We start from the raw sequence: 22,138 nt of genomic DNA on the forward strand, positions 1-22,138 counted from the left end.
TAAATAAAGGATGAATGATAAAAGAAGCGGTGGAAGAATTGAATAATTAAGATAGAGAAAAAGAAAGGGGGGGGAAAGGGAATTTACTCACAAGTTTGAGTCAAGAGTTTAACTTTTTGGCAAGTATATTTTTAGATTCATATAAAAAGTATTTACAAAAAATAAATTATTTTTTAAAATATTCTCTCTTAAGGCAGAAAATAAATAGATACATAAGTATTTATTTACATAATGGACTTCTTACAAAACTGAAACAATTTTTTTTCAATTCTGTGTGCCATTTTTTTTTTCATTTTTTTTTTTTTTTTTTGTTAAAAATGTTTGTAAAAACATAAACAAGTTTATTTTTTTAGATTAGTGGTACCTTGATTTTGCTAATTATGCATGATTAAAAATTAAACATGATTTTATGTATGTCTAATTAAATCCTAAAATTGAGACAATTATTTCATACACTGTATTAAAAAAAATAATTCTCAGTTGTTAAGGGTTTATTTAATCAAAGTAAATTTGATAGTTTCAAGTTTAATTTAAAAAACAAAAAAAAATAAAAGCAATAGTCAATAATGATGATACTTTTTACAAAGATTTTCTAGTGTTACATTATTACAAAATTGAAATTTTTAAGAAAAAGATCACTTGTAAAATTTGATTTACCAAAAAAAGAAAAAAAAAATTCTCAACTGAAAGTTGTGACTGTGACTAAAGAAATAAACTTGTTTATTATTTATTTATTTATTTAAGGATTAAAAAATAAAAATATGTGGCACACTTGGTTGAAAAAAATGTCTCGGTCTTTAAGGATTTACCAAAAATAATCGCGACTATGACTAAAGTCGTTTTATTGTTTTTTTTTTTAAATATTTTTTGTGCTAACAGACTCCCTGGATTGTCCATGTAAGAGGGAATATTTAATAAAAATTGGGAGTTTTCTTTAATAAATATCTTTTTAGGTATGGAGTTAAAAAGATATTTGCCAAAAATAACCTCTCGAGACTTCTAAGTTAATTCGTTTTATTGTTTATTACAAGATTGTTTTACCATATTTTACACTAATGGACCCAGTTGATCACCTACATCTAACTTGCTTTAATCATCATCAGTGGCAATTAGTCGTACATTGATCGTAGATAATTTTTTAGTCATACATATTTAGTAAAGCCATCCAATCCATCAATGAATTTTTGTCCATAAATAAAAATTAATCTACTTATGATAAACACTTTGTACCCTCACAAATCATGTTTCTTTATAAAAGGATGAAACTTTTTATAAAAAGATAAAATTGTGGAAATAATTGCTGTACTTGTAAATAGGTTTATAAGTAGGTAATTACTAGTATAAACCTATTTACAACTACATCAATTACAAAGAAAATCCTTGCTGACATTTCATTGTTTTGAAAGAAAGTGTATATATTGAAGTTGATAATGTAAATAAATTCGCTTATGTTTTTATAGATGTTAATATTTGGAAAAGATATTAATTTTTTTCTTTAGAAATAATATTTCAGTTTTGATTTCTTAAAAGTATTATTTGATTTTGTTTATTACTATTATGGAAATATTGATAATTCATTTTCTTTAAAAATTGATCTTCAATACTAATTTATTCAATGAGATTTTAGAGTTAGCAATGCTGTTTCTCTAATAGATATGCAGTTCAACAAATTGAGCTATTTATTTTATTCATTTGAATTTCCAAAAACATTTGCTATTGCTAAAATGAAATTCCTCAATAATGAAAAAAAATGTTTGCCTTTTTGCATTCATATATAAATGTGTTTCCCAAAGAAAACCTAATTATAAAATATTAAAAATTTGTTTCTTAGAATGCTGAAGGCAAGTGAGTCTGCCGAGGAAACCACCAAACTTTCTCAGGCTGGACAGCAAATGTTGGAAAAAGTGGAGAAAAGCAAAAAACCTATTGTTGCTGCAATTATGGGCATGTGTTTAGGAGGTGGACTTGAGGTTAATGTTTTTTTTTTTTCCCCCATTCAATAAATTACAAAGTATCAGTACACCTTTACAGTTTATTTTTTATTCATATATGATGTTAACAGGAAAATAATCAGTTGTCAATTTTAAAATATGTTTCTTAACTTGTCATGATCACTTTACAATTAAAGTTCTCTCTTAATAATTAATACTATACCAGATGGCAATCCCAATACATAATTTCAAACATTTACCAACAGCATTCATGAATAATTTCTTAAAATTTTATTACTTAACAAGAATCATTTTTATAATGCATTTCCTCCTAGCAAAAAATATTTTTGGTGGTAATCAATGCAAGTATAATTTCGAATTTATTTCTATCAACTGAACATTTTTATAGTAAACTCTGTAGAGTTTTGTAAAGTCTGATAAAAATTCTAAACTTTGAACACAGCAAATTTTATTTTAAGGCAAATAGTTAATAAAATATATTTTATAATACTTTCATCATTGTCACATTTTCAATTGTAGGTTGCACTTGCGTGTCATTATCGAATAGCAGTGAAAGATAAAAAAACGGCTTTGGGTGTTCCTGAAGTGATGCTTGGACTTCTTCCTGGAGCAGGTGGTACACAGAGGTTGCCAAAATTGGTAAATTTGCTTCCCCCCCCCTTTCATTTAGTTTATATAATTTTAATCTTTTCATGTGAAAGCATTTTTAAGAACAATACAAACTTTCTAATTGTTATATTGTAAATAAGCATATAGTCAAGAAATAGACAAACACAGATGGACTTTTAACTGATTGTTGTTCAATCATTTTTAGATTAAAATTGAAAGAAAGATAATGTCAATTTAATGATGAAAAGATTGGATAATATTGGGCATGCTTTAACTACAATGTTCAGAGAAATATTTCTGTCGTAATATTGAGCAGGCTGTGATCGCAAGATTTGACTTTTGTCTGCTGAGGAAATAAAACATTGGTTTGTTGAGGCTATCAATTCATTGTGATCAAGATAACGCTTTTGTGCAAATCCAAATGTTTGAAGTTAGTTGCTCACTGCTCATCGAAATTTGGGAAAATATTTTTGCTCAGGGTTTTTAATTTCGAATGTTAAAGGTTAATCTCATTGAGTTTCTTGATAAAAAATATTTTCCTGAAATGTTATGTTAAATCAACAATGTAGTCAACTGTGGGTTGTCGAGAATCTTTGGCCCAATGGCCAGATTGTATTTGGGTTGTTCCCTTGTATCTTGGGTATAGTTTTGATTGACAACGATTTGTTTGGTGTTGCTGCTGCTGCTCCAATCCTCTCTGCTAGGTGATCTTGAACTCTGAATTTTTGAATTTTTCAAAAAGCTATTCTAAAAGTTTGACAGGTGCCTGGCTCTTACGGCGACTGTGTTTTGATTGGCTGAAGCTGGATCTTGATAAGCAATCAAACTTTATTATTTGAGTATTTAACCAATCAGAATTGATTATTTTTGCAGAAATCATTCTTTCTGCTCCTGCTGATTTTGTTGCTGTTACTACTTTGTTATTTTGATAACTTTGAAAAGGGCTTCATCAATTATGTGCTATATCAGCTTAGAATAAAACTCGGAATGAGATCTTGGCAATGATTCTGTAACATAATTAAATTATAAACAAATTTGTACTTTTGTTTTATTTTATTAATAAATGAGATTTAAAAATTATTTTGCCTGTTTGTATTAGATTTGAATGATTGTAAGTAATTATTTTTAATTGCAGTACCTTATGTGAAGTTTGAACTTTTTGCTGTATTGAAAATTTTAATGTTTATATAAATGTTTTTTCTAAATTAAGTCATTTTGCTGATCAGTTGTAAACACTATTTTTAAGAAAAGAGAAAGCCATTTCACTGCGTATGACCTAGTGTTGCCAGATCAAGCTGTCTAAAGATACCAGCTTACGGCACTGTTATTGTTTATATTTTTATCTTTGCAAAACTCAAGTCAAAAAACAATTTTTCTCTACAACAAAACCAAACTAAAAACTAATGAATGAATACTTGGAGATATAAAGAACTTGAAGCATAAAACTTTTACCAAAATCACCAGATTCAATAGTAAATAACCCAAAAGTGTTGCAACTATTGCTACATGGAGAAAATAGATCTAAGAATAATATGATGGCTATGCAATGTGTAACAAATTTTAAATCTAATGACTTCAGATGAAGATTATTTATACAGTGTAAAGAGATGCAGGACAGAAGATTTCATTGAGTTGGTTGATTAGGATTGAATGAGTGAGATAAGGATGGATTTGAGAGAGGAAAAAGTTTAATCAGGAAAAAGTTTGGAGGTCAATTTTTAAAGCATGTAAAATCGACATATTTGATGTTGTTAATGATGATGATTGACCTGCAAAATTATTCTTATGCCTTTTAATCCCAGGTATCTGTTCCCAATGCTCTTGATATGATGTTAACAGGTAAAAATATCCGTCCTGCTAAGGCCAAAAAGATGGGACTTGTTGATCAGATTATTGAACCTCTTGGTAAGTAAATGAAAAGTTTTATTTATTAAATGAAAATTATATTTAAAGGCAAAATTTTTAATTTAACATTCTGCGAGTATTTTATTTTAACTATATAGACATTTTCAAATTAAATTTACATTTAAAAGAAAACTCTGGATATTTTCCTAAACGTTTTCACAATCCAAAGGGTGAATACCATCACAAAGCAAAACTGTGTGTGAGTAAATATATTATACTCCCCTAGTGAATCTTCTATTATACAATAAACAGATTTAGTAAGTGGTAGATGAAGGATCAATCCACTTGAAGGATAACAAACCCAACATGAATGAAAAACATATTTTCTACAAAAAAAGAAAAAGAGGCTTAGAAACAAATGCTTGAGTCCGACAAAGAGTGGAGTATACCTCTCCTATATCCCTGTTGTGTTGGAGCAGATGGGTTTCCCCACAACATGGGAGGAATAGAAGAAAAATAATTGGCTAAATTATGCCTCTCAAAAAAAAAAAAAGAAAAAAAAAGAGATCTCATTCTGAAGTTTCTGATTCAGATAATGAAGAAGATGACATAGAATTTCTCAAATTCTATATTTTAGAATCCCTTGGGGGAAAAACCGTTATCCAAATTATCATCCTTTATTATTGAAAATATTCTAATAAAATTAGAGTGAGAAAATAAGAAAAATTAAAACTTTTCATATCAAAGTCATACAAAACTTTAAACCAATCAAAAGGAATAGTTAGAAGCAGAGAATTATCCCTTGCTAACACTGAAGAAATTTTGTATGCAATGAAAAGTTATCACAAAAGAATATACGTAATTTATACATAAAAACAATGAAAAAAATCTCACAAGGACACACATTCTTACTATAAATGCTCAAATTCTCCCCAAATCAAAATAGGATATACTATTGAAACAGTAAAACAATATATATCCCTGATCCCCTAAGATGCTTCCAATGCCAAAAATTTGAACATCAGACAACTGCCGAGGTTACCCTACATACACCAAATGTAGCTCAAAAGAACAAAACAGAAAAAGAATATGAAATGAAATGTACTAATTGCCAAGGAACTCTTCCAGCTTTCTCTGAAACATGTGAATAATGGAAAAAAGAGAAGGAAATCTTAGGAGTAAAATATAAAAGAAATATAGCATACCCTGAAGCCAAAAAAATAGTTGAATCATATACTTTAGATAAACTCTATGCAAAAGCAGTAGAAGAATCAGATAGATAAATACCATGAAGTTATTGAAAAACTAATATGCCTAGAAACAAATCAATGATTAAATTTTCAAGAAAATTTAAAAAGATTACATCACCAAAAAATAGAGAAAGCAAAAACAGTAATCAGAAAAGAATCTAATAAAGTACTAATCTCCTAAACCCAAACCACTCTCATTAAAAAAACCAATGTTTCAAAGAACAAAGCTCTACAAAAGCAAATATGAAATTAACAAAACCTTTGACCATGGAAAAGAAAGCAGAATCACCCAAACAAAAATGTGAAATAAATTCAAACTGTTTGAAGAAATAAAAATAGAAAGTACAAATGAACAAATGGAAACAACAAAACTAGAAATAAGTCATTAATCACTGTCAAAGCAAGGAAATAAACAAAATAGATAGGTCTCGATCAAGCTCAAAAACCAGAACCTCAAACAACAAGATAAACTAAAAACAGAAGATAAAATGTAAAAACAAAAACCAGATGTCCTTTTTCAACATTCCACAAATAATACTAATCTTACACCACCATCAAACTAAACCCAAAACAAACCAAAACATTTGAGGAAATGATTATAGACAACCCAGAAGACTTGATATTTAGAGGGAAAAATAGGAATTACTTCCTCTAAAGATGGTTGCAATTGCGATGATGTTGCTCCTAGGATGAAATGTAGGATTTTATTATAACGACTAAATGTGTCTAAAATGTTGTTCTAAAATTACATAAGATAGGGGCTAATAGTCTAGACAAAATATTTTTATATGTGGCATCTGTTCTTGCAAACCTACGGTACTTTCGTCCAGAGGGGAACTTTTGCAATCAAAATATTATATATGGAAAGCATATTCTCCCAAACCGCCTTCAAAAGCTAATGCTCTATGGTCAGCTAAAAGAGGGAAAGCTATCTCAAGGAGGACAGAAGCAAATGCTCTATGGTCGGCTAAAAGAGAGAAAGCGGTCCTAAGGAGGGCAGAAAAAGAGATATAAGGACAGCATAAAGACCCGCCTAAGACAGTGTCACTTCAGCCTCATTAGCTGGGAGGATGCTGTTCTCCAGAGGGGCATGTGGAGCAGGATGGTCCATGAAGGCATGGCTCACTCAGAAAAAGACCTCCACAGAGCCACAGAAAGCAGGAGGAAGCAGAGAAAGGAGAGATCTACTACCAACACAGCTTCTCCCACGTCTTCCACTACCCAGTCGACCACTCACACATGCCTCCACTGCAATAAAGTCTGCAGGTCAAGGATCGGCCTCCACAGCCATCTGAAGACCCACAGATGATCAGACCTAATCTCACTGACGGGAGAACAATCATACTCGTCACGAGTGATTGCCAATGATGATGACTGGACTTATCATTGTGTGACCCTACTATCCTCATACGACTGGAAAGTTCTAGAAGACTCATGAGGTAGCGACCATTTCCCAATAATCCTGACAAATTTGAAAGAAACCAAAAACCATCTTCCTCAAAAAAAACAAAAGCAAAAAACAAATTTGGAGAAATATGAAAAAAAATGCCAACAAAAACTCTCAGATGAAAAAAAAAAAACAAATAAATCTATTGAATAGTTTCTGAATTATTACTAGCTATCGCATACGAATGTATACCAAAATGTAGCAGAACAAACAGCAAAGACCATGGTTCAACGATGAATGCAAAAAAGCAATTCGCATACGTTAAGCTGCTTTATGAAAATTCAACTCTCAACCAACAAAGCACAATTTAAACTTCAACAAAAATAAGCAATAGCTCAAAAAGTGATCAAAGAAGCTAAAAGGACATCATGGAAAGATTACATAACATAAACACAAATCCAAAACGGGTGTGGAACATCAGGAAAATCTCAGGCAAAAACTTACTCTCCCCTTTAAATCATCTCAACATTAAAATCTCTCCTATAGAAAGCTTATATGTTCTTAGATCATCTCATAGAAAATAACACTAAAACAACAGAGATTAAAAATATAACTAATTTCCTTGCTGAAATCTTTAAAAACCATTCCTCTTGCAAAAATTACAGTCAGTCCTTCCAAAGGACAAAACAAGATATGGAAAAAAAGATAAACTTCAACTCGAACTGCAAAGAAGAATATGACTTTCCTTTCGTTAAGACTGAACCCACAAAAGCCATAAACGAATCATAATACAGCTATCGGTACAGATGAAATGCGTTATGAATTTCTGAAACATCTTCCAAATCAAGAACATATCTCTTAAATACTTTCAACTGTGGTTCAAGAAAAAATTATCTAATAGTTGAAAGCAGGCAATCATGATTCCCATCTCTTAGCCAAAGAGCGACAGTACAGATGAAATGCGTTATGAATTTCTGAAACATCTTCCAAATCAAGAAAAAAAGAGCGACAGTACAGATCCACAAAATTTTAGACCTAAAGCATTGACAAATTGTCTTTGAAAAAAATGATAAATAAAAGATTAAACTGGTACATAGAAACCAGTGGCCTAATTACCAACCTGCAAAGTGGTTTTAGAAATGAAAGAGGAACACAATCTGCTTAGAAATCTTTATTAAAGATGTGTTTATTAAAAAAAAGAATGCAATAGCTATCTTTTTTTATTTAGAGAAAGCATACAACACAACATGATGACGGGGTATATTAAATGACCTATATCACCTCAAAATAAAAGGCAGATTACTCAACCTGATAAAAGACTTTCTATCTGATTGAAGTTTTAAAGTAAGAATTGGATCGACCCTCTCAAACACAAAAATACAGGAAGGAGGAATTCCTCAACGATTTATTTTGTCAGTCACCTTTTTCAATATAAAATCAATCCTATTGTAAACTGTCTAAACAAGATAAATGGTTCCTTATATGTAGATGGCCTTGTAATCGGCCATAGATCAAAATATATTCATACAGACAACAGAAGAAGGGTTAATTCAACTAACATTAATTGAAGGTATGCATAATTCAGCACATAGATATAAGCTAATGGAACAGTTACAGCTTATAAACATGCCCTCAAATATGTGTCTAGAATTTATACAACAGCAGGAATTAATACATACCTACAACCAAAATAAAAATAACTCCTATGAAGAATTAATGGCTAAAACACATACAGTAAAAACATAAAGAAAAAATTGTACATACTGTGAAAAAAATTTATAAAATGAAAAAAGAAAAATGCCTAGTGTTTGGAAAAACATGTTCAAAGTGTTTAAAAAAAGTATGTAAAACGAAAACTGTGGGAAGAATAGAGGATGAAAATAGACAAATTTTAATGTAAAGAAGGATAATATACAAAATACTGTATCTAAGAATTGAGATATAAAAATGAAAATCAACAACTGTGTTGTTGAAATACAAATAGACACTGGCAGTGAAGTGACTATAATACCCAGAAATTTGTGGGAAAAAATGGGAAAACAGTTTTAAAAAAAAAGCAACGTACAATTACGTCTGTTTAATGGCTCGATTATAGCAATTATGAGTTTACTTTGAAGTTTCAATAGAACTAAAAGAAAAAATATGAAGTAGTACTCATTATAGTTACAAATTGCCAAAAAATGCATGGATTATTGGGAAATGACGTATTAAAAATAAATTCAATGAAGTTGATTAATGAGATAGAAATGGAAAAAACAGGAAAACTAAAAAATTATGAAGCTAGCTTAAAATTAAAAGAAAATGTCCCCCTCCTCCTCCTACTACGAAGCGAGAAAAGTACCAGTGCATTTATTACTGTTAATAGTAGCTAAGTTGTGAAAGTTAATAAAGGAAGACTTATTAGAACCTGACCCTCCAGGAGGAAGTAAATGGGCATCAACCATTGTGGTATTAAAAAAAGACGGTGACTTGAGAATTATAAAATAGGGGTGGACCATAAAGTTTGCGCTGAGTCGTACCCTATTCCAAATGTGGAAGTAGCTTTACATAAACTTGCTGGAATGAAAGTATTTTCGAAGATAGACCTAAAATCAGCTTACCCATAGATGAAAATTTTAAAGAAGTGATGACCATAAACACACCTATAGGCCTGTTAAGGTGGAAAAAGATGCCGTATGGCATAAAAACGGCAAGTGCAATTTTTCAAAAAGCTATTCTAAAAGTAGTAGAAAATGGAGATTTAAATGAAGATGATTTAAAGAAAAAAACTGAAAATATACTGAACTGGCTAAGAGATGCTGGTATGATAGTAAATACAAAAAAGTGTGTAACCAACAGTAATGAAATATCAGTTTTGGGTTACTCAATATCAAAGGAAGGGATCTCTCCAGATAAAGCACTAATAGAGAAAATTCTAAAAGTGGCTAAACCAAAAAATAAAAAAGAGTTGGTGTCCTTCTTAGGTTTAGTAAATTTTTATAGAAAATATGTACCAAAATATAATGAGTTGACAGAACCATTTGCGAAGTTAAGGAAAAAAATGTGGAATTCATTTGGTTAGAACACCAACTTTGAAAACTTAAAACAGATTCTGGCAAAAAAGCCAATAGTACAAATTTTTGACCCTAAGAAGAACATAACTCTAACTACTGATGCTAGTGAGCATTCTGTATCCGGTATTTTGTCACAAGATGTCCGTCCCATAATGTACTTATCAAGGAGATTAACAACGACTGAACTCAATTATCCGAATATAGAAAGGGAGACACTAGCCATAATGTGGACAACGGAGCAAGACAGGTCTTGATGAGGGAAAAAAATTCTTGTTGAAAAGTGATCACAGACCAATGGAATTTATTTTCAACCCAAGAAAAGAACTACCGAAAGTTACAACATCCAGAATATTACGTTGGGCGATTAGAATGACAGTGTTCGACTTTGATGTTGAGTATGTTAAAGGGAATACGATACTGCACGTTGATGCCTTACTTAGATTGAGGTTTTATAGAGAGGATAAGGACAAAATCAACAAGGAATTTGTAGACACATTCCTGCATCTTTTAAAAACCGATGTAATATCTTTAGATAAAATGGCTACTGAAACTACAAATGACCCATTGTTAAACAGAATAGTGTTGAGGATAAAAGAGAATTGCTGAGGAAATTGTTCAATGGCTAAAAGACCATTCAAAGAAATAAGACATAAACTGACTATAGAAAATGGGGTAATATGTAATGGAGACTTGGTAGTTCCCCAAGAAACACAGAGGAGACAGCTTATGAAAAAGTATACACAAGGACATAATGCTAGTGAACATTCCGTATTCGGTATCTTGTCACAAGCTGGTCATCCCAGGAGATTAAAAACGACTGAGCTCAATTATTCAAATATAGAAATGGAGGCAGCTATGCAAAGAAGATTAAAATTGGAAGCATGGTGGCTGGGGTACTCAGGAGGCCTAGAAGACTACGTAAAAAGATGCAAAAAATACGCAGAACTCAGGAATTTCAAGCAAAAGAAAATATATGTGTGACCCCGAGAATCAGAACCATGGAGCAGAGTACACATGGATCATGCCTATGTCAATGGGATAGGACTATTATTAATATTAGTAGACGCATATTCAGGTTGGCCTGAAGTGGTGAGAGGGGGGGGCAAGAAGAAGTAGAAGAATACTTGTGGCATAAAGTCCCTCCATTATAGGGAGATGTAGTGATATGCAAATTAAGTATAATTTGCATATGAGCAGATAGCTCATATTTATAAACTAACACCAGCTAGAACAGGTGGGATTGTTGAATGCTTGCATAGCGTTATACACAACATATCAGATATCATGATTAAATCCATAATATTCATGGACTCATTATCAGTTCTTGAATCATTAAAAAAAATCAAAAATTAAATTATCCCTTACTGATCAAACTTCTACAAAGAATCCATTCTATTTCACGGCATAAAACTCTCCTGTTGGATTCCTAGTCACTATAGATTTCGCGGGAATGAAAAAGCCAACATGGTTGCAAAAAATTCATTAAAACTTGAGATAAGTGACATAATAAAGGTCCCATACACTGACTACAAACCTTTCGTAAATAAATTCATTACTAAGAAATGGTAAGAAACCAATTGCCAAAACGATAAACTATTTAAAATTAAACCTTTACTTAAAACAACTGTCAGACCCCAAAAACTCATGAAAAGAAGTAGTTCTAGTATTCAGATAGGACGCACATAAAAAATGAAAAACCTTCTGAATGCATAACATATCACAAGCCCTAGATGGTGAAATATTTCTTACTGGCATGTTATAACCTCACATATATTCATGATAAAGAAAACTCTAGTAATATTCTGAACTTTTTAAAAAGAGCAAATCTCTAACACAAAATATAAATCCCTCTCAAACAACTAATGACATCAAAACATCACTTGAAATTTGAAAACAATACAACAAAAATTAAAAAAAATATATACAGCGTAAAATGACCCAAAGAAAATCGATATGCCACTTAAACAGACCAACTTCCTTCTCATTTGAATAATGCATAGTAGTTTTGTATTTGATTCCTTTTAAAATACATTTTTTCTTCAAGAATATATTTCTTGTTTCAGGCCCAGGTCTAATGAAACCTGAAGATAGAACATTAGCTTATTTAGAAGAAATTGCTATTATTACTGCCAGGTAAGTATTTTTACAGTGTGGAATTTATATTAAATTAGCAGATTAGCAGGGTTGCCCAGGTTAATGTAGCATAGCATCACCTGTAACATTAAGGAGAGCAACTTTAATATTGTCAAATATCTTACATGCCACTTAGCTATTCAAATGTATGTTAATACTCTGAACACTTATAGATTCATTTCATTGTGTATGATGTTAGAAAAGTATCATAACACCTTTCAACTACCATCAGCTAGACACAGTGCACGACTTCCATTATATTCACATTCAAATTGTATTTAAGGTACACTCCCAAGCATGTCCTCATTTTTAGGGACAGACACACAGACAGAAGTATTCTCTTGTATTATATATATGATATTAAATATGATCTTTTAGTTTATGCAGATTTTGTATTTATCATTATATAGCCAATTCTCTATTGATTATTATATTGTGCCTAATATATAGTAGTGATTTAAAAAGTAAAAAAAAAAATGACTTTGGTGCCATCAGCTAGAATCGAAACTGAAACCAAAACATATAATGCTTCAGCCTTAGTTGTTACCAATGGAGTTATTGTCAGTTAATTCATTTTTAGCTATGTCATATCTAACGTTATTGTATAGATACATATATTCTTGCACATGCATACAAAGAAACTTCAGGTCAACTTAAGCCTGTCAAATTCCAATTTCTTTCAATTTTGACAACTTAGCAACTATTTTTACCAGCAAAAGATCAATAAAAAGTGATCATAAAAAATGAGCCACTCTGCGACCTTGCATCTCTGAGTAGATGCACATTGAAATAAAAAAATATATATATATCTTGATGGAGGAGAGACTAAAACTTGCTGCTATGGTTTCGAATGATCTGAAATAACAGCAGGGGTAAACTTGATTCCAAATATTTCTTGTGTTATATCTTCCCTTTTTTGGAAACGAACACAAGAGAGTTGTATGCTCAGTCTGTCAAGCCCAAAGTAGCTGAGCAGCGGCTTGGTTCCCACCAGTTTTGGCAAATAGCAAACAGAATCCTGAACAGATGCGTGTGCTCTATCCCAACTCTCATAAATGGCCCTGAGGTAATCTCGTCAGAATCAGACAAAGCCAAACTCTTTGCCAAGAACTTTGCAGCTAATTCTAACCTTTGTGACCAAGGCTGCCAAACTCCAATATTTCCTCCTGTATCAGAAAACATGCTGTGTGATATACAAATATCTGTACATGATGTTGCCAAGCTAATCAAAAACCTTGATTCCAGTAAAGGTATTCCAATTATAGGACTCAAAAGACTTCAACCAGAACTTGCACCCATCCTTACAAAACTGTTTAAACATTGTCTTAAGGAGAATTGCTTCCTGTCATCCTGGAAAATCTCATCAGTATGCCCCATATTTAAGAATTCAGGTGATCGCTCATCTCCCTCACAGTACAGGCCAATAAGTCTCCTGTGCGTCATGAGTAAGTTTCTGGAATCTTTGTTAAATAGAGAAGTAATCAACTATCTCAGCAAAAATAACCTTCTTAGTGACATGCAATATGGTTTCCGTTCTGCTAGATCTACAGCAGATGTGCTTACAGTTATATCTCATAGGATCAGCGAATCTCTCGACAGAGGCTACCTTTCTAGGGCAATTGCTCTTGACATATCAAAGGCCTTTGAGTATGGCATAAAGGATTACTTCACAAGATCTCCAGCTATGGTATAGCTGGAAATGTCTTCTCAATTATTAAATCATTTCTCTCTGATAGGTTCATAAGAGTAGTAGTTGATGGGCAGAAATCAGAAGCTCTTAGTATTAATGCTGGAGTCCCTCAGGGGTCCATCCTGGGCTCAACTCTCTTCCTGATCTATATTAATGATCTTCCAAATCACATCTTTACATCATTCGTAGACATCTATACTGATGACACTACTATCTATGGTTACACATCTAAGACCGTAAACGACCAAGTTCTTTCAGATTCTCTCTCCTCTGATCTTGAGCAAGTGGTACAATGGAGAAAGAGGTGGCTTGTTACTTTTAATGCATCTAAAACCAAGCTTTTATCTTTACATCATCAACGCTCTGATCCCCATCTGGCATCAATTGAAATGAATGGCTCTCGTCTTGGGGAGGCCTCATGTTTTGACAAGCTTCTGGGCTTGACCTTTACTCCTGATCTTAAATGGAACACGTACATTAAATCCGTTGCCAAGGCCGCTGGAAAAATGGTGGGATCCTTCTATCGATTCAGTAGATATCTCACTGCTGATGCAATTCTCTATCTATATAAGAGGCTGGTACATCCAAGGATGGAGTACTGTTGCCACATCTGGACAGGAGCCGCTAGAAAGGGCTTATCCTGCCTTGATAGAGTTCAAAATAGACTTCGTAGCCTTGTGGGGGATGTCCTTTTCTCTTCCCTGCAACCTCTTTCTCACAGAAGAGATGTTGCGAGTTTGTCTCTGCTTTATCATTATTTTCATGGCAAGTGCTCGGCTGAGCTCCATTCTATGGTACCCCCTCGCCAAACTTTTACAAGAAACACCTGTCTAGCAGAAAACACTATCACTAATTTCCCACACTCTTTATCTGTGCCTAAACATAAACGTAGATTCCATGAGCAAAGCTTCTTTCTTAGAACTGCACGCCTATGGAATTGTCTTTCGTTTTTCTGTTTTCCAGCTGACTACAATATGGTTGTGTTCAAGTCTAACATAAACAAGTTGTTGATGAGTCGTTCCATATAAGTTAACAAATTTATCGTATCTCCATTACTAACGGTTACTATATTGTCCAATTTCTACTGTACAGTCTTTAACCCTTATCCTCGAGTGGCCTCTTGGCCTTGATAAGTGGTGATGCCTCTGTAAAAAAAAAAAAAAAAAAATAGGGTACGAGTATGAATATCTCCAGGATCAAATAATCCTTACACACTGTGAAATTTATTTTATGTATGAAAATCAGGTATAATATCTAAGAAATATTTGGAATCAAGTCTCCCCTTGCTGTTATTTCAGATCATTTGGAACCATAGCAGCAAGTTTTAGTCTCTCCTCCATCAAAGCTAGAGATTTTGGGGAAATATCAGATGTTTTGTAATTCATATGCAAAATTAGGAAAACAAATGACTATGATTGAAACATTGGTAAAGGTGCAGTATCTTTCCACCCACAAAAAATTCTTTAAAATTATCACTAGTATAGGTTTTTGGGGATGCTGAAAATGAAAATAATATTTAAAATTCCAGGAAACAAGTAGTTTCCAAGATATGAAGAAATTATTGTTTTAAAAAGTGGGAGATCACTTTTCTATATTAATTTAACTAAAAAAAAAACATAGTTGTTATAGCCACTTTTTGGGGGAGGGAGTCCATTTTTTTTTTTTTTTTTTTTTTTAGGTGTGGTGTTTATTTGATAATAGTGGCCTGTTAGACCAACACAAAACTTACCTTAAAAACTTGTTTTCTATAAATTTTGAGTGTGCTAAAAACGAATATGGCATTTAAATTTTCCTCAATCAAGTATTTTTCCAGGTAGGTATTTGTGACATGCCCCTTCTGAGGTTAGCTTTATTATCTGATCATGATAAATTAATTTAAAAAAAAAAAAGTAATAATTTTCTCAGTTTGCGTGGAAGGACGCTAGGATGCTACACGTCAGTCTGTATTTAATTGACTTCCTCTATCAAAACGAACATTTTAAATGGAGATAACAATTATCTGCCCTTCTTGACTTAAACATGGTCTATAGGCTTCTGTATTATATAAAATAGATATCAGATGGATAGATAGATTTATTTAGCAATCTGTCTGTCGCTGTAAGAAATGGTAGGTCAGAGAAGTTTCAGTATATAGTTTTAACATGAAATGATAATCAATTCAATATATATATATATATATATATATATATCATTCAACCACGGTAGTGGTTGAATATATGCTTAAGTCCGAAATTGAATGAATAGAGACACATTCAAACCCCCACCACTAATTCCGTTCACAACCAAATTTCAAACAGCTTATATAGTTGGATAGAACACCTCATTAGCTACATTTTGAAAAAAAAATTTCGAAAATTGGTTCAGTAGAAAAAAAGTTACAACAAAATATGTGGGTTCACAAACAGGAGAGTAAGTACATACATAAGTGACTAACGCTTTTTTTTTATTTTGCATAACTTTTTTTTGTGTATAAATATTTTTTACTGCGATTTTGCCAATATGACATGTTAGCGTAACGGTTAGAGTACCGGGGGTTGGTGGAAAGATTTTAGGTTCAATCCCGTGTATCGGTTTTTTTTATAATTAAAAAAAACGAACTTTTTTTTAATAACTAATTTTTTTTTAACTCTCCTTATGATTTTATAGCAAAAAATGGTGAATTTATCGATTAAAAATATTAGTGAATTCTATGATATACATATTCTTTGAATGAACTCAAATCTTTCGTTATCACATTTGATGAAAAATGTAGTCATTTCATAACAACTACTGTGATTCGAAATTAAATTGAAAATGTTATATGTTACCGTAACGGGTATAGAGCCGGGATTGGTAGAAAGATTTTAGGTTCAATCCCGTGTAATGGTTTTTTTTTTTAAATTAAAAACCGATAAAGATCGAACTATTAATATGCTAATAATTCGCCGGTTCCAAGTTATTATTATAACTACTACTCTTAGAGCTGCTGCTGCTGCTGTGAGATCGTGTCTTGCCCATATTATCAGCAACAGTGAACCTGCTTGCCTAGTTTCGGAAGTAAATAAGTCGAATAATACACGTGAACTTAAAAGACTAAAAAGAAGAAAATACTAGTGAGAGTGGCAGAGACAATCAGAAGAAGCCAGAAAAAAAAAATGGATAAAATAAAAGGTTTAGTTTTTATTCTATTTTAGTAGAAGAAATGAAAGCAAAAACAACACAACTTTATTTAAACTGACTCGGAAATACTGAAAATAGTTTACATAGTCGGGTAGATGCCCAACCAACGTTATCCTTTGTTTTTTTACAGTCTATCCTTTTGTTCCACGCCTCCTTTAGGTGTTTCGTAGACCACTCTCTGATGCTAGAAAGACAGATAGCATACGGGACTTGAGCAAAGGGTTCAGGGCTCTATTAGAAGTTCTGATCCCACTTTTGTCAGTTTATCCACTTCCTCATTGCGCTGTATCCCTTCATGACCGGGGTCCAGGAAATAGATATGCGGTTTTCTTTTCCTAGATGGTTTAGATTTTCAATGCAGCACAGTACGGTTTGGGATCTTACCGTACTATTCTCCAATGCTTTAATAGCTGCCTGATTATCTGAAAGGATAGCTATTTCCTGTTGCTGAACCTCTTCCATGATCAGAACCTCAGATTCAAAAGCCTTAAACATGCGCTATCTCTCCTTCTTCGGTTTTTGTCGTGATGTTTACCGAATGTTAGAGCTGACTTGTCAGACTTAGGTCTGAGATCCTGCTCTTCGGTGAAGGCGGGGGTGGTGTTTGGTACCACATCCAATGGTGCCAGCTCATGACTGGTGTTTGATGTTGTGTCCGATGATACCTGTATGGTGAAGACTTCTGCCTGGAAGACCGTCCTCAGTTTACCAAGATAATAAGATTTTTGACAGGTGAGGTGGTTTGAGTATTCTTTATAAACACTCGCACCAATCCTATCATTCATTTTAGATCCGTCAGTATAGCATTTGATTACGTAGCTTTCCAGCTCTTTTTCGTAATCTCTTGCGCCTGTTCTGTCATAAACCATACATGTGAAATGCTTTTCAAATGATCTGGTTTTAGTCATAAGGTCACCCGACACATGCAAGAGCGGTAGTTCCTTCCTAGCCTCATTACACAAATCCACGTGACTCTTTGTTTTTCCAGTAGTCCCAACAGATCTTGACCACCACAGACCCATGAGATCTATTCTATAGGATCCCCGTATCGCTTCTGCCTTCAGGAATTCTTTAATCGGAGGGATATTCAACAGCATCTCCAATGCTTCAGTAGGTGTGCTCGGATATGCTGAAGAAGTCATTAAACAAGCAAGTCTTTGTACCTTCTGGAGTTTCTTCCTCAAGTACAGTTTCTCTGTCCTGCGGATCCAGGAAACACATGCATACGACAAAATGGGACATACCATAACAATGTATATCCACCTCATTACATGCGGGTTAACTGCCCAGGTTTTCCCCACAATTTGTTTGCATTGCATAAGGGCTGCAGTCGCCTTGGAGGAAATCTTTTCTATGTGGCTTTTCCTGGTTAGCTTACTGTCCAGGATTACCCCTAACAGCCTTGCCTCCTGCGAAAGTTTCAATTTCTGTCCACTCAGAAAAAGGTCACCAAGTTGACAATTCCTTTTATATGTAAACAAGACCATTTCTGTTTTACGGCTACTGAATTCTAATTCATTTCGATTAGACCATTTATTAGGAATATTTAATGTCATTTTGGCAATGCGTCTGACCAATGATGCTTTTGAACCCGTGACTAGCACTGCGATGTCATCAGCATCAGCCTGGGCATAAATATTCCTATTTTTAAACTCCTTTAAAAGAGGATTCAGCATACAGTTCCATAGTAAAGGTGATAAAATCCCACTTTGGGGGTTTCATTTAACTACATCCCTTTTAACAGTTGCCCTCAGTAGTTCTACTTGAACTGTTCTGTGCCTCACCATATACTCAATCCATCGGATGAGTACTGGTGGCACATTGAGTTCTCGTAGCGACTTGAACATACTACTGAAGGGTATGTTGTCAAAAGCTCCAACGATATCTAAAAAGACACCGAGTGCCATCTTCTTTTTTGTTAGTTTATGCTCTATACAGATCACGAATTCATGAACCGCAGTCTTGGTAGAGACCCTGGCTCGGAACTACTGTGATTGAATGATAAATATTGCATAAATGTGTGTTTGAGAGCTAATTTTTTTTTGACAATCATTAATAAATATTATAAATTTATATATTAATACAATAGCAATGCCTGGAAAAATCATAGATTATATGGAAAAATGCGTGCATGAAAAGTAATATTCTTAAGATTTTATTAAACCTGGAAAAGTAAAGGACAAGAAATTCAACCTGGAAAAGTAAAGAACAAGATATTCTAGTAAAGTAAAAAATAAGAATTTTTTAGACTTAAAATATTGCAGCTAAAAATAAAATTTGAATATTGATAAATATTTTATTTATTATTTGCATATGTTGTTGTTTATTGTTGAGTTAGAAAGGGTGTCAGTCGCTGGATTGAACTTATTTCCCCCCTATTATTTGCATATATTTATGTAGTGAAAATTGTTTGAATAAAATTAATTCGTTAGTTAGTTAGTAGATGGAATTAATAATTTTATAATTTACATAAAAATTAATAATTTTATTATATCATAATTAGGATCATTTAATTCATTTTTATGTAAATTATAAAATTATTAATTCCATCTACTAACTAACTAACTAATGAATTAGTTTTATTCAAACAATTTTCACTACATAAATATATGCAAATAATAGGGGGGAAATAAGTTCAATCCAGCGACTGACACCCTTTCTAACTCAATAATCAACAACAACATATGCAAATAATAAATAAAATATTTATCAATATTCAAATTTTATTTTTAGCTGCAATATTTTAAGTCTAAAAAATTCTTAATTTTTTACTTTACTAGAATATCTTGTTCTTTACTTTTCCAGGTTGAATTTCTTGTCCTTTACTTTTCCAGGTTTAATAAAATCTTAAGAATATTACCTTTCATGCGCGCATTTTTCCATATATATATATATATGTATTCCTTTTTTATTTTAATGAACAGAATGAAAGTACGAATATGTAATATATACAAATTTCAAAGATGATAATAAGTCTTCTCTTTTTCCTTTTTCTTTTTTTTTTTTTTTTTTTGCATATGTATAGATATGTCTCGTATACCAAACTCTCAGTAAAAAAAATAGAGAAAGACAAATTTACAACAGAGATAATTTACAAAGCTGTGCCCCTTTCATCATTATTTTCTTTTATGTTTTTTTATAATAGACCAAGAGAGGCTACTCCAGTTGATTTTCTCATTTATTTATTTTGTTTGTTTTTCTTTCTTTCGGGCGATATATATATATATATATATATATATATATATATATATATATATATATATATATATATATATATATATTTTTTTTTTTATCAAACTCTAGCAAGATTTCTGAGTTTTAGTTATTTAATAGTTCTCTTAAAGTAATCCGATATATCTTTATAATTAACAAATGAAAAGAGTAAAAGATAAATCAACCTTTATTTTACGGTGATGGACATCAACTATGTTTTTCTTTTCATATTTCTTGTAATGTTGATTTTATCAGTGGAGTTGCTTAGTTAGACGTGTTCTCTCCTTGGAATCCCTTCTGCAACTAACTTGCGTTTTAAATTCTTAACGACTAGCTTTCTTTGAAAGAAACGCTGATCGCATTTTTCTGATTTTTAAATATATCAGTGTTTTTCTTTTCTTTCTTTTTTTTGTTCTTGTCACTGTCGCCATTGTTGTCATGATAACAGTTCACTTGGTTGCTTTACTTCCTTCACGTCTCGGAATTTTAACCATTAAATTTGTTTATTTTTATTAATACGATATTGACATATTTCAATATCGCAACATATTAAAGGATGTAATTCATTATGTTATAAGTGGTGACTATTGTTGTAGTAAGCATGCACATATTTTTACTCAATACCCGGAAAAATACCTATTTGAGGAAAATTTGACTTGACCCCTGAAATCTGCTCCAGAGAGAGGTGCACTTAGAGATTCAGGAATACCGGTTACTGGTATTGGGCAATTTTAAATAAGAATACGCTTTAGATTTTATGTAGATCCTCTAACTTTTTCTTCTATACACATGCGTGCATTTAGTTCTAAAGATATATATTATCTAATATAAAATCTCCAAAATTGAATAAATATGTCTTAAAAATCACTCTTATGTGGATGTCTGCAATTTTGTATTTTTCAGAAATCTAGCAAAAGGAGATTTAAAGAGAACATCACGAAAGAGAAATTTAATTGACAGTATGTTATGATTTTTTTGTATATTTTATAGATTTATATATTTTCTCAGTGATAAGTCACTTTATTTTTCTACTTCTTTTTCCTCATTGTTTATTTAAACAATTTATATTCTTTGTTACATCATTAAACTTAATATTTTATGTTTGTTGTAAATATTTCATCAACATATACTCTGACCATATACTTTTTTATTTTTTATTTTGTAATTTTTATTTACATTCATATGGTATAATGTGGAATTAGAAATAATTATTTCCATTTCTAATATAGAGACACATGGTTAGATTTTATCAATTTTTTTTAATCTGAAAATTTTTTAAAAATTTTTTCCAGAAATAACTGATTTTGTTTTGAATTATGAAAGTGGTAGAAATCTTGTATTCAAGCAAGCCAGATCCAAAGTGATGAAGCTAAGTGGAGGCCTTTATCCTGCCCCTTTGAAGATTCTAGATGTAAGTCTATTGATCCATTCATTGTTGTACTAAAAAGAAACAAAAACACTTAATGTTACTAAGGCATATTTTGTAAAAGATCATGAAAAGAATAACTCTGAAAAAAAAAGCAACTAAATTGATTGTATAAAATTGTTAATTTGTAAAACCATTGTCCTTATCACACACAAATTTTATCAATCATTTCAATATTGGATAATTTATCAACCGCATTGAAATATTGATAAATTATTTTTGTAATCTTTACACATAGTTCAAATAGTCTTATTGTTTCTATCATCAATTATTTAATGTCATTTTTAAATGCTAGCATGTGTTTAATGGCTTTTAGAAATTGACTTCTAAACTAACTCTAACTCTTCATTCCACTATCTCTTAAATCCATCCTTCCAGTCAACTGACTCTGCTAATTGAACCCAACCCAACCTAATCCAAG

General features: G+C 32.0%; 1 protein-coding gene across 1 annotated transcript in view; it reads left to right on the top strand.

Moving 5' to 3' along the window:
* LOC145288128 (uncharacterized) overlaps nt 1-22,138 on the top strand; it is a 361,708-nt gene that overhangs the window by 291,946 nt on the left and 47,624 nt on the right. Inside the window, exons 32-37 of the mRNA XM_080136193.1 lie at nt 1,832-1,970; nt 2,472-2,591; nt 4,364-4,466; nt 12,160-12,229; nt 21,195-21,250; nt 21,584-21,702. Of these exons, the coding sequence (XP_079992319.1) occupies nt 1,832-1,970; nt 2,472-2,591; nt 4,364-4,466; nt 12,160-12,229; nt 21,195-21,250; nt 21,584-21,702 (607 nt within the window). The remainder of the gene's footprint in view (nt 1-1,831; nt 1,971-2,471; nt 2,592-4,363; nt 4,467-12,159; nt 12,230-21,194; nt 21,251-21,583; nt 21,703-22,138) is intronic.

This window comes from Euprymna scolopes, chromosome 11 (assembly GCF_053919585.1).
Source record: "Euprymna scolopes isolate OS-2025 chromosome 11, ASM5391958v1, whole genome shotgun sequence".
NCBI classification, from domain to species: domain Eukaryota; kingdom Metazoa; phylum Mollusca; class Cephalopoda; order Sepiida; family Sepiolidae; genus Euprymna; species Euprymna scolopes.